Source organism: Leptonychotes weddellii, chromosome 13, assembly GCF_054177405.1.
Source record: "Leptonychotes weddellii isolate Sample4059 chromosome 13, ASM5417740v2, whole genome shotgun sequence".
NCBI lineage: Eukaryota > Metazoa > Chordata > Mammalia > Carnivora > Phocidae > Leptonychotes > Leptonychotes weddellii.
In genome coordinates this window covers 59,427,281-59,441,147 of record NC_138381.1, presented here as the reverse complement: position 1 = coordinate 59,441,147, position 13,867 = coordinate 59,427,281, and the positions used below count along the sequence as shown (strand labels likewise).

The 13,867-nt window shown below is 51.1% G+C and overlaps 1 protein-coding gene across 1 annotated transcript in view; it reads left to right on the top strand.

Moving 5' to 3' along the window:
- Positions 1-1,377: 1,377 nt before the first annotated feature.
- The window catches only part of LOC102732098 (immunoglobulin lambda variable 3-9), a 21,696-nt gene continuing 9,206 nt past the window's right edge, over positions 1,378-13,867 (top strand). Inside the window, exons 1-4 of the mRNA XM_081802555.1 lie at positions 1,378-1,470; positions 1,788-2,083; positions 12,414-12,453; positions 13,731-13,865. Of these exons, the coding sequence (XP_081658681.1) occupies positions 1,425-1,470; positions 1,788-2,083; positions 12,414-12,453; positions 13,731-13,865 (517 nt within the window). The 5' untranslated portion in view covers positions 1,378-1,424. The remainder of the gene's footprint in view (positions 1,471-1,787; positions 2,084-12,413; positions 12,454-13,730; positions 13,866-13,867) is intronic.

The window sequence follows — 13,867 nt, the reverse complement described above, 5'->3', positions numbered from 1 at the left end:
GGTGTTAATTACCAAGACCTGAGACCTCAAGGAAAAGGTATCTATCTCCCTTCTTGAGTATCATGTTTGACATTAATGTACAAAATCTCTCGGCTCCTTCTTATTCTGATCCAGATCTTGCAGTAATTACCCATTTCTCTGGCACAGATTTGGGACTTCGATCTCCTACATGCACCCCAGTGGTGCTAAAGCTCTCGAAAGTCTACAAACCCCCCCTCCCTCTGAGAACACACATCCCCACCCCCCTTTGCGCTGAGAGCTTCCTGTCCTGCTACAAGGAGTTCCTCCTTTCCCCCTCTCTCTCCAGAGGGCTGGTGCCAATTTTTTTTTTTTCTTTTTCCACTCCAAGGACACAGCAGTTATTCAATAACCATTGCTCAACCTCATAAATTATATTAACGATTTTTATTACTTAATGCATTTTTTGCTAGCTACTGAAATTAAAAATATAATTTTAATTTCGCATGAGGCATTCTTACAATTCACAACCAAATTTCATTCTCTTATACTCAGATCGTATCTTTTGAGCACATGATGTGTCCCTGCCCCAGCCACACATCAGAGATACCGAGAAATGGCACCTACCGCCTGTCCAGGAGCTCATGGTCAAAAGCAGACCCTTACAGCACCTCCATGGACCTTTAACAACCCCCATGTGCAGCTGGCAAGGGAGGAATTTTACTCAGATGCTGGTGTTCACAGCTCACAAACTGTGATCTGCGGTAGGATGCTGCTCCTGTCTAAACACGCAGGGTTTCCCTGGAAGCCCCTGTCTAAGCATGCAGGGTTTCCCTGGACTGGGGATGAGGAGGGTCACTGCACTGGGGCCTGCAAGTCACAGCATGGAAAGTTCTGAAGGTGGAGCTGGGAGGGGACCAGCATGCGACATCCACCACAACACAAGGATGGATGAGACACTTAGGAATCCTGGATGATATTAACCACCTCCTTCCTGAGCCAGAATGGAACAGAGGAAAGATCTGGGGGCCCAGAACAATCTCAGCAGCACCACCATGACTCTGGCCACCTTCATGACCGGACCCAGACAGGACCCAGGAGGATTCTGTGAGCAGGACTTAGGTTCCCTGGAAAACAAACAGACTCTGCTTCTCAGTGGTCAGAATAGCCCAGGAGTTAGGCCAAGGCACGGCCTAAAACTGGAGTTGTAGCCCCAGACCTACGTGACCACCAGAAGAAGGATTCCCTGGGCTGAGGGTGGCAACCGCAAGGGACAACTCTCCCCTCTCTACGCCCCTTGGGGCTGAGCCCTTCCTTCTCTGAACCCACAAAGCTCCTCAGCAGCAGGCCCTGAGCCCTGGCTGATTTGCATAACCAGAAGGTCTGTCCAGCAAGGGAATAAGAGAGGCCTGGGAGGAACTTTGCCCAGCCTCGGGACTTGGGAACAGAATCGGGGCACCTCCACCATGGCCTGGACCCCTCTCCTCCTCAGCCTCCTTGCTCACTGCACAGGTACTGTGCCCAGGCTCATTGGGATCCAGTGGGGGACAGGATCTCTTCATCTTGCTGCAGGATGAGGGGCTAGAGGGGTAAATCCACCCATTGGGCTCACTGGCTCTGTGTGAGCTCTACGGGACTGCACCTGCCCAGAGAAAGGGGCCAGGGGCTCACATTGGTTCAAAAGGTCTATCCAGGCCCATGGGTCCCTTGGGCTGAGATTGCTGGAAGGGGGCAACTCTGGGGGCCAAGAGAACCCCTGGAGCTCAGTCCAGGCCAGGAAGGCAGAGTCCCCTCAGCTGGAAGCCCACCTCTCATCTTCTCTCTTGCAGGTTCCATGGCTGCCTATGTGCTGACTCAGCCCCGCTCGATGTCAGTGAGCCTGGGACAGACGGCCAGGATCACGTGTGGGGGAGACAACATTGGAAGCAAAAATGCTTACTGGTACCAACAGAAGCCAGGCCAGGCCCCCGTGACGATTATCTATGCTGATAGCAAGCGGCCCTCAGGGATCCCTGACCGATTCTCAGGCACCAACTCAGGGAACACGGCCACCCTGACCATCAGCGGGGCCCGGGCTGAGGACGAGGCTGACTATTACTGTCACGTGTGGGACAGCAATGCTGATGCTCACGGTGACACAGGCAGATGGGGGAAGTGAGACACAAACCCTCCTACCCCGGCCTGACACTCTCACCAGCTGTCCGAGCAGCTGTAGGCCTGAGGGCCAGGCATCCTCTCTGGTCCCAGCTCCGACCCTCCAGGGTTGGGACACTCCAGCAGGTTCTTTGCCCTCTCAGGGCCTCTGTTTACCCTGCTGTGAAATGGCAGGTGGGGGTCTCTTTTGAGTAACAGAGGCTGTCGTCAGTGCCCTGTGGGTCCAGAGGTCCCCCTACTAGCTGAGCCCTGGGACTGCCTTGTCCCCTCTCCAGGCTTAGCGCCTCACTCAGTTCTCTCAGGAGTGATTGGAGGAGTCAAGATACTGGAAGGAAAGGGCACAGCTCCTAGCTGCCCCCCGACTCATGGTGGTCCTGCTTGTTAGTTTATGTGATCACCCTGCGCTGAGACCCAGGACCTTTATGCATTAGAGAAGAGCCTCCTTGGGGGAGGGGGACAGGGCCTGCAGCGGAGCCCTCCAAAAGAATCGGAGTTCACATTCCCTGCTGCTTTGTTAGTAGACATGTAAAGTTTTCACCAGAAGCTTGTAAAATGTTCTCAACGCTCTTCTATATATAGAGAATGGAAGTGAGTATCATCATGATTGGATGCCCACTCTTTTATTTTTTTGTTTTTTTTTTTTTAAGATTTTATTTATTTAGAGAGAGACAAAGTGAGAGAAGGAACACAAGCAGGGGGAGTGGGAGAGGGAGAAGCAGGCTTCTCACCAAGCAGAGAGCCCGATGCGGGGCTCGATCCCAGGACCCTAGGATCATGACCTGAGCCGAAGGCCGACACTTAACGACTAAGCCACCCAGGCACCCCAACCCACTCTTTTTTAAAATTCTTCTCTAACATTTGGAAATTTTCCATCTTTCTTCCCTCATCTCGAACTTTGTTTTCACTCCACACCCCTCATTGAATTTGATCTACTCATACATTTTTACACCTGAGTCTTTTATTCATTATCCTGCCATACATCTCTGTCCTAAAAATATACATTGTTTACATTCCAAAATTTAGTTTCATAGCCTGTGACCTTGAGCATTAAATTGAGTTGGCATCTTAATTATTCATAGCAGTATGTGATCAAAACAACATAAACATATTAAAATTTACACAGATAATCATTAAATAGTGATTTGTGGATCCATTGATGAATACGATGTCCTGCCAGAATGAAGCAGGGTCCTGCATCTATTCTGTTCTGGCTTTCATTTTTATATGAAACTCAAAGAAACCTTGACCTCATAAACAGAAGTTTTGTAATAGAATTTCGCTCACAGATCTGAGCTTCTTCCTAATTATGTGCCAAAAATCACTAGTGGTTGATGGTCAAAAATTATTTTTTTCAATGATCTATCAGCTGGCAGCTCTATTTCATATATTTTTAATTTTGCTGAAAGCAAAGAATTGGAAACCACCTGCCTTTGAGAGGATTTGAACTGGTAGACAGTTTGATGCACCACCAGACCGTTTCTGGAATGAAGGGCTTATTGCCCCATCTGCTAGGAAATTCGCCCACAGACAGCCCTGCCCTCATCTGTCAGCTCCCTTGATGAAAAGCCGAGCCATGGTCCTCTCCTGGGCAGCTGGCCTCTGAAAGCTGATCAGTGTAAGGGTCTGAAGACCCAGCCTCTCGACCCATTGGGGAAGCTGAGAAGGACCATCCCAACAGCAAAGCTCCGCTATAGCTGATTCCTCCCTCTGCCCACCCTGTTTCCCCCGCCCCCACCATCGCTTGCACATGGGTTGGTCCCAAACAGTCTCCCTGTAAACCTCCTGCAGTCTGGCTCCATCCCAGAATCGGCTGTGGGGGGGTGGGTGGGATGGGGGGGTGGGAGGCCATCTGCACAGAGGTGTCACCCAGCCATTTGACATCCACTCTCCCAGGTTCATATCAGGGATATGCACCAAGGAACTTGACTGGAAGTTACTAAGCAACCCCTTGTGCATGATAGAGTTTAAAAGATTGGAAAAAAATTAAAATATCTGTAATCATCGTGCATCTTCGCAAATACAATATTTTTTTTGAGAAACATGCTTTCATCTTCTCATGTGCTTCAGGTATATTTTTCCCCCAAAACTTGGTGTTGCCGATTTGAACCATTCAATCCAGGGAGAAGCCCCACTGTGTAATCTAATTGGCAAAGCCAGTCCTCACTGTCAAAGATACTATTCAGATGTGCTTCTGTTAGTAACCGTCAGCTCTATTTGTCAACACAACTAAACATCTGGGTGGGTGTTTGGGGGAATATTATAAAATCACTGAAAATCAAAGGATGTGTCTGGAGAGATGGTCCAGCAATAAAATGATGTCGCTATTATGTGATTATCTATTTTATAATAACTTTTTATAAACAAGATAGGTCGCTATAAAAACAGGGCTCCGCTATGCAAATGTCAACCCACTTGGTCAGTTGAGGCTGGAACCTCAGGGCGCTGACCACGCCCACTCCAGAACCCCGCCCCCCGCCTCACCTCCCCCGCCCCCAACAGGTTTCCCCGAGTTCCAGACACAGCCAGGACTAGTGGGAGCAGAGTAAGGCACTGTCGTTGCGTGTAAAATTTAAGGGAGGGGAGCCCAAAACTCAGTAATCAAGATAAATAATATCTAATGCAATATTTTTTGAAATCGCAATGAATGCAGAATTCCATGATGAATAGAACATCAAAACTGTAAGTCAGGTCAGGATCCTACCCTACGCTGGAGTGATTCAATTCACTCGCCTCCCCCACAGGTGGTGGTTCCAGGGGTGAGGTGGGCGCCAGGGAAGATGCAGAACCAGAGTCCAGCCTCTGCATCCTCCCACCTGCCCCCACTGCTGGAGTCTTTCCCTGGCCTACCCCCAACCCCTCCAGAGCTCCAGCCTTTTCTGGTGGTTTAGCCTCCTTCTACTGCTGGTCTCTGCTGCCCCCTATTGGACTGTCCTCTTGGGGCTGCACTCCAGGCGGCCAGATTGGGAGCCTTAAAGGTTAAAGCACTGAAATGTTCCAAAGCACCCCCACCCCTCAGTTCCAGGCCGGCCCCACCTCGTGTGCAAAAAAAGGCTGGTCTTCCCAGGTCTCTGACTGGTACTGGTAAGTCCCAGAACACAGTCTTTACACCAAGTTGCTGTGTGTCTTGGGAAAGAAACTCTCCCTCTCTGTGCTCCAGTTTCTTCATCAGTCGAAGGAGCTAGAAGGTCCCCACCAGCGTGGTGAGTCTGTGACATCTACAGAAGCAGTAGAATTCCCTTTCCATTTGCTGGAGGAGAGCTGGGAGTGAGGTGGGACTGCACCCCCAGGATCACCAGAGGAGCGGGGGTCTTCAGGGTTCCTGGGGACCCCCCCCCAGAGGGGGGCTCAGAAGCTGCAGATCCAGACCCTGACTCTGAGGATTCTGAGAATTCCAAAACCTTTGTTACATCCCCAGACAGATACTTTGTGACACACACACACACACACACACACACACACACACACACCAGGCACACAGTGAGATGAAAAGGCCCAGCAGCTTGAGTTTGGGGTGGAGGGGAGCAAGGAGCTGAGAAGACCTGGATGCAGGCAGTCTCTGGGGTCTGTGGAATAGAGAGTGGGCAGGAGACCGATCAGCAGGAGGCAGGGGGCACCCTCTGACATGGAAGCAGGGCTGAAGTGACTGGAGAGGGGCACATCCACGAGAGAAGGGCTGGGGCAGGGCACAGAGGAGCCAGGGACCCTCAGCAGGGAGCCCACCTGGACAGCCGCACCTGGACTCCTCTGGCCCCGCCTGAATCCAGGCACACTCAATCCAGGGAGGAGGTGAGGGGCAGCCTGAGTGGGCCAGAGCTGCAGCTGCACCCGCTGGGAAGACCCAGCCCATCCCTCAAGGGTCCCCAGGAAACAGCCCAGACCCAGATTTCTGACCACAGCCACCGCAAGAGGATGTGGTCTGTGACAGTGGCTGCCCAGAGGCTGGGGCAGGTGCAGGGGTGGGAAAGGAGGCACACTGGGATGCTGCCTTTAGGGAGAGCCCTTTCTTCTTCCCAAGACCTGGGGCTGTCCCCAGAGAACCACAGCTTCTGGGCCTCAGGTAGCAGGTGAGTGTCAACATCCACACAGGTATGCTGGGAGGGAACAGCTTCAGCCTGGACCCCTAAGGCCCATCCTGCCCCAGCCCGCATGGTGTCAGGAACTCAAAGTCAGAGGCAAGCATGGGCTTCATCCCATGGAAAGGACAGTCTTTGCCAAATGTAGCAGGAAAGTTAAGGAGAGCCTGACTCAAAACATGGGCCAGACAACTGTTAAAGGGACCTCCCAGGAAAATCACTTTGGCAGGCCCTGGGAGGCCTCTTTTAGAGCTGCTGACCCCAAAACAAGAAGCCACCCCGTGTGGCTGCAAACCTGGACTCGAGCAGGTGTATGAAAGACCTTGCAGCAGAAAAGGCAACTGGAAAGCAAGCGGGGAGGCGCTGGGTAACAGGCAGGATCCTGCCACCTGCCCTGCACTGAGCAGTGTGACTTCGCCAGGCCCAGAGAGTGGGGGCGTCATCAACAAAGCATGTTCTGGAGCCGTGTCAGGGCCAGGCCTCTGCACAGAATCTGCTTGAACATCGATTTCCTCATCCTCAAACAAGCAAGACGATCTCAGCCCAGCCGGCAGCCAGCCCCGTCCCCTGCAGTCAGTCTGATTGCGTTACATACTGTATTCCTGGGCTTTCCAACGGACCCCAGCCCAAAGCACCTGTGTGGCCCATCCCTCCTGCCCACCTGCCCAACAGAACCCAAACCTTGGCTCCCTTGCAAGCAAGGCATGAGCCTTGCAGGTGGACAGAGGGCTGCAATGCAGGGGACAAGCTCACTCCTAGATTCTCGCTCACCCTGCAGCCCACTCCCAGAGGGACCTTGGCCCCTGCATTCATTTTCTCTGGACTTTACTGTTTTCACCTGTAAAGCAAGCACACCTGCCCCCAGGACATGCCAACAGTTGCTCTAAAGCCCAAAGTCCAAGGGGCTAGTGGTCAATACCTGCTACATCCGGGGCTTGGCATTCACATGCTCTCGTTCGTCTTCATGACTGCCCTGCTGCAGAGGAACTGTGTCCATTTTACAGATGAGGAAACTGAGGCCCAGAAGTGACCTAGGTCTGGAAGGTTTCAACATTCTTGAGCCTGCTGTTACTCTTTGAGTGAAGGGTATAGAATCACTCTCTGCAGGGCCCTTGCCTGGCTGAGAAGCTGAGATGACCACAGGGGAAACAGCCAGGCTTGACCAAAGCCTCCAAGGAAGTGGAGTGTGCAGGGACCAGCCTGGGGGACTGGTCAGAAGAGAAGCCCTAGCTCCAGCCCCACCCCAAGGAATCAGGCCTTGGTGATATCCTGATCCACTGGGCACTCAGCTGCTCCCTGTGGCCCCTTCAAGCCCCAGGGAGATGCTCGACAGATCTGGGACACCCTTGGGGAAGAGGGAAATAAGGCAGGTCAGGTATGCCCCACCCAGGGCCCCAGAGGTGGGGACTGTGGGTCGACTTCAGTGGGAGGAGGTGGAGCCCAGGATCTGACCACAGCAGGGCAGTTGGCAGATGTCACTCTGAGGGAGATCCCCAGGGGTAAACAGCCATGGGCCCTGGAGAGGGCTGGGCACTGGGTGCAAGGACCAGAGAAGACCCAGGCAGAAGACAGGGCCACGTGGGCCAGGCATACTGGGACAGCTGCTGCCAGCAAGAGGGACTGAGGGCCCCTCTCCAGGAAGTTCAAGCGGAGCTTCCACCCTGAGGGCAGATGAGGCCCGAGACTGGCCAAGTGCGCCGTGAGGCCCCCCCGGGGGGCAGAGCCCTGCCCGAGGCAGCGCCGGCCCCTAATGCTGCTAAGCCTGGCCATGGGCGCCCATGGCCCACTGTCCCCAATGCAGCACCACCGGGCAGAGCCTCAGCAGGAAGGAGCCTGTCCAGCTTTCGAAGCCCATGAGACAGGTAAGGAGCCAAAAGAGTCATGGTGGGAACATGTGGAGCTCCCTGAGGTGGGAGCCAGGAGTGGGCATCTGAGGAGAAGAGCAGCAGTGAGGGGAAGAAGAGGGTGAAGGAAGAATCAGCCAGAGAGAAGGGGCCTGGGCAGACCCTGGCTGTATTTAAAGTGTTGGTATTTGTCCTGCGTGGATTTTTTTGCATTGATTTTTAGCTTTTAATATTGTATGAAATATGATTTATCTTGATGATTGAATCATTAGCACCCCTTAAATTTTGCACTAGCGCCATCCTCTCCTCACCCTTGTCCTCTGGGTAGGACAGAAACAGGGAGGCAGGAGCAGGATGTGCCCACAGGCACTAACCGTTTTAGGGGCGGAACATCTCTCTCTGTAGCCCAAGTCAGATCCTGCTGTTATCCGCATCTTGCAGAGGAAGACAGAGGTTCAGAGAGGTAAGTTGACCTCCCCAGGGTCACACAGGCACAGTCTCGGGACTGTAAGAAGTCCGAGGCCTGAACACTGTGATCCCATCAGCGTGTCCTGTGTTGAAACAAAATCGTGCAACAGAAGAGGTGGTCTGCAAGGCAGTTAGCGGAGCAAGGGCTTGGCTGAGTCTCCGCCAAGGATGTCCACTCTGCAACTTATTCATAACTACTTACAGCGGCCAGGCCTGGGGACCCAAAGAGGGTGGGCCTGAACCAAGTGGGTCATGTTCAGGCACCGCGACAGATCAAACTGATCTGACAGATGCAGGGGCACTGACGCGTGGGGCGGGCAATCCAGGCACTGGGAGCCGCCTGGGCTGAGAGGAGAGAAGTGCGCAGCTGCGCAGGCGCGCAGGCGCGGCAGAGCTCTCCCTGACCATGGCCAGGGGAGAGCATGCGCGCCACGCTGCGCGTTGTGGCTTGGGCGCTGCGTCCTTGATCTTGGGGTCCAGAGGAGTTGTTGGGGGGGATTTAGTAGCAGACTGTCAGGGTCGGATCCGTGTTTGGAAACCGGTTTTCCGATAGGAGACTGGTGTGAGGCCAGATTAGAGGACCAAGGACGGATAACGGCCAAAGCTTGCGCCCTGGGGATGGGAGGAAGGACCAAGTACCAAGATCTCCTCTAAAATTAGCAAGTACCAGAGTTTGACCAGGGAGGAATGGGCACCCTCATGGACTGTCTATAGAAGTCTAAAATGTATAACCATTTTAACAATATGCAGCAAGTCATTTTTATAAAGTATACTTATTTATTTATTTAAATTGTGTGATTCCACTTCTAGGAATTCATGGGGGGGGGGCCCGGGGGGGGGCAATAATCAAAGATGTAACCAAAGGTTTACAAACAAGAATGGCTAGCTCAACATTATTAATGGTGCGAGAAGACGAAATAATCTAAATATCCAGCAGAAAGGGTGTGACCAAATACAGTATGGAACATCTATCATAAGGAATCTTACACAAGCCTCCAAAACTCTGTTTCTGAAATTGGGTTTTTAAAGTATGTGTGCAGAGTGCCTGGGTGGCTCAGTCGGTTAAGCGACTGCCTTCGGCTCAGGTCATGATCCTGGAGTCCTGGGATGGAGTCCCGCATCCGGCTCCCTGCTCAGCACGGACTCTGCTTCTCCCTCTGACCCTGCCCCCTCTCATGCTCTCTCTATCTCATTCTCTCTCTCAAATAAATAAATAAAATCTAAAGATAGATAAATAAATAAATAAAGTATGTGTGCATTTTCAAAAGCCTGTCCGAAAATATAGAAAAATGTCAGTGGTGTGTCTCTGGCTGATGGGATTTCACCTGATTTAAATTTTTGCTTTCTAATTTTCTATACTTTTGAAAATGTTCACAGGAAGATATATTTGGTTTTTATCTTCTAAAATAATTTTTAATATAAGAGTAACATGTACTTGTAAAAAAAAAAAAGATTAAGTAAAGAAGTATATTAAAGAAAAAAATCTACATCTTACCCTAAAACCCATTCTCCAGCGATGACCACTGTCAGGTTGGTCGATATACTTCCAATCCTTCTCCCATGTATGTATGTCCCACACACACACACACACACAAACACATCTAGTCGGTTTGGAGGGCTTTATTTTTGAAATAATAGAATCATACTCTGCATATTATCCTGCAACTAGCTTTTTGAACAGTCTGTTACTGACATTTTCTATCTCAATCTTATGGCTCTCCCATGTTCTTATAATGGCTCTGTAAGACTTCAACATTTGGATGAACCAGACTGTATGTAATCATTCCCCCATTAATGGACATTTAGGTTGTTTCCATTTAAAAATATAAATTACAAGTGATGCTGTCATGGAAATACCCACGTATGTGTGCATGTGTTATGTGTGTACTTGAAGTGCACTTAAGTATCTACTTTGTATTAATGGCTAAAACTGGAATTTCTGGACCAGAGAGAATGTGCTTTCGAAATGTTCTTATATGGTACCCAAATGTCCTTCTGAAAGGCTGTCCCAGCTTATATTCACTGCAATGAATGACGGTGCCCTTTCCTCTACATCCTTGCCAATACTGTGATACTGTTGAAGTTTTTTTTAATTTGCTCATCCCTGATGAGTATTCATGAGGATATGTTTGTTGTTTAATTGTTTATTTGATCATTATGAGCGGTTTTTTCCTTTCTTTTTTTTTTTTTTTTTTTTTACTGATTTTATTTCTACTGTGAATTTACCGGTCATAATTTTGCCTATTTTTCCATTCGATTCCTTGTATTTTTTATGGATCTATAGAAACTCCTCATATATTTGGATATCAATCCCTGGTTAAGTGTATATGTTGTAAATACTATTTGGTGGTATTTCCTTTTCCTTTTATGACTATGAAATAAGATTTGACAGTGTCATTGATGGATGTGTCTTCAGGTCCCTTGGGTCAGTAAGATCTCCCAAATCATTCTACTTTCCCTTCAAAGGTAGTGGCTGTGGGTCTGAGCTGCTGGTCCTGGGACTCTCCCACCAGGATATGCAGCCACAGCCTCCCCGAAACCTTCAATCTGCTTCCTGTTCCTACAAAGGACTTCTGGCATCAGAAGGTCCAGCTTAGACTTGGCAAAACCACCACCCAGAACAGTTGGCTACTATGCCTCAAAAGACCCAGGTCAAGTGGACCTTTCTAGGTAGCATGAACTACCTGGATGTTCAATGACTCCATCCATCTGATGGGAAGGGTGCATCATGGCAGTATTTCCTCTCTGTCTTCCTTCTCCTGGGAGGGCAGGGCAGCACGTGCCCATGAGGAGAGGGCCTTCATCTGCTCCGCTCTTTATTCTCTCCATGGCGCCTTTCATATCTAGGGAAAAGAAGAAATGTAAACTCTTCCCTATTTTCCCCCACGTTATAGAATGATTGTCTGCTCCCTCCATCCTCTCCTGCTGAATCATCACTGTGTGGTGACCTGGTAAACTCTGGGATCAAACGGATCAGTTTGGGGGATCACACCACAGTTGTCCTCTATGCACGATGGCAATGTGGCTGCACATATGGACATCAGTCCGGTGAGAGCCTCTTCAGATGGCTCCTGGGTACACGCACATGACCCCAGGAGATCTCTAAGCTCCTGCTTTCTGATTGACAACATACTCTAGCTCATCTGTGCCTACCCACCCCGGGACCAAAATCAGTCACTGATGCCAGTTCTGGTTAGTGGGAGGTGGGATTGAAGACTCTCTGAAAGAAGCAGAGCAGCAGTCACACACCAGACCCTCCCCAACATGAAACCAGATAGGAGATTGCCTGGGGCTGCTCCCAAGGTCACCGGGACACAGGCTGGCATGTCCTACAGGACCAGCCCAGATTTTACTTCGGACAGTCCCAAACTAGGACATTTCCAGGAAGATAAAGCTGAGCCCTCTGGAGTGATGGTTGGGGACATAGGAAGTTTCCAATGGCACATAAACCCAGATCAACCTGCTTTTCCCTGCAAAGGAGAGTTTGGGAGGGAGGGGACATCCTCTGCCCTCACCTCATGGTGTCACCAAGGAATTGGGATTGTTTGAACATGCAGAGAAGGGAGGTCCTCTTCATTTCCATGGAACCTAACTCAAATTACACACAGGCCTTCCACAAACTATTTTAAATCCTGGGAGATAGCAGTACCAACAGCAGATCAGATACCAACTCCCTTTGGAAGAATTGCTTCCAAGGATCCTGTTGCAGAACACATGGGGTCATTAGTCCTGTCATCTGCTAGGGGTGGGGGATGTGTCCCACCCCCCACCCCACCCCACCCCACCCTCCCCCGCTGCTGAGCACATGCCAGCCTGGAGCATTGCCCCCACTTCCTCCATCACAGCTGCAGGTGGGGGGCTAGTGGGTGGGGCAGGGCCTCCCAGGGAGAAGTTCTTGTGTGAGCCTGTATCACAGTGTTGGGTATTCGGCGGAGGGACCCAGCTGACCGTCCTAGGTGAGTCTCATCTTCTCCCTCCTTCCGTACTCTCCCAGAGGTTTGGGCAATTTTCTTTTTTTTTTTCTTTTCGTGTCTTGTCTCAGCCTTGGTCATGCTCTCACCGGGGATCCCAGCCTCTGGGACCCTGACCTCCTCCCCTCCCTGTAAGACTTTCCTGCTTACTTCTTTGGTCATCACCACCTCCTCACCTCCAACCTGAGGGGCAGGCAATGGTTGGGATGACCTAAAAACTCCTCTATCTGTCTGCCAGGGTCCTAGATGTGCTGTTTTGTCCTCTCCTCTCTGGCCTCCTGTCGTTCCACCCTTATCTCTGGGAGGCACTTGGGTCCTCCATCAAAAAGGGAAGAGGGAACAGGGAGCATTGGGGGGATGACCATTTGGTGCCTTTAGAGGGACCCAGCATCTGGGTCCAAGGCTGGGGACACACAAGTCAGAGGTTCTGTGGTCCCCAGAGCTATGGGACACAGGACCCAAGCATGGTTGCAGAGGTGGAGTGGCTCCCCCAGGCCTCTCCAGGCTGCCAAACAGCCCTGGACAGGCTTGGGATCCAGGCAACACTGCAAGAGGCAGGACAGAGCAGGAAGGAAAGGGTGCTCCAGTCAGGAAGCCCAGTATAGGATCATAGAATGACAGGGTGTGAGGAAAAGGTGGACTCCTGGCTCTTGTGGGAAACTACCAATTACAAAATGAAAGCCAGATCCCATTGCACAATATGGCTACTGAATTGACTGATTGGCCAGGGGAAACACCAAGGGACAAGGCAGAGGGGACACCTAAGAACCTTTAGACAGACTGTGATCCTATAGCATCCTCGGCCCATTACAGACTTCAAGAGAGACACATTTGGGTAAATACAGTCTCCACAGAAGAAAGACCCAGAGGCTCCCAGAGCAGAAATGCCAGATCACAATAGACCAAAGAGAACCCCCAGAGAGTTTGAGAGTTCATGTCATCCACTCTGGGGACAGACAGAATGTCACAGGAAGAGGGCAAGAGAGTGACGGTCAGACATTTGTGTGACAGTCCAGGGCCCAGGAGGGTCTCAGGAGGACAGATGGCAGGTGTGCAGTGAGACAGCTACTCAGGAGGGATCCGAATAGTTAGACGAAGATGCCAACCCACCCTCTCGGGAATAACTGCTCAGACAGAAGCTGGTCCCTGAACGAGGGCCCATGCCCTGGGCCTAGAGACCCACACCCACCTGATACACTAACATCAGGGTCTCCTGCAAATGGAAATTGAATCAATGACCTGCTGCCCCTGCATCCCCACAGGTCAGCCCACGTCCGCACCCTCGGTCACGCTCTTCCCACCCTCCTCTGAGGAACTCAGCGCCAACAAGGCCACCCTGGTGTGCCTCATCAGTGACTTCTACCCCAGCGGCGTGACGGTGGCCTGGAAGGCAGACGGC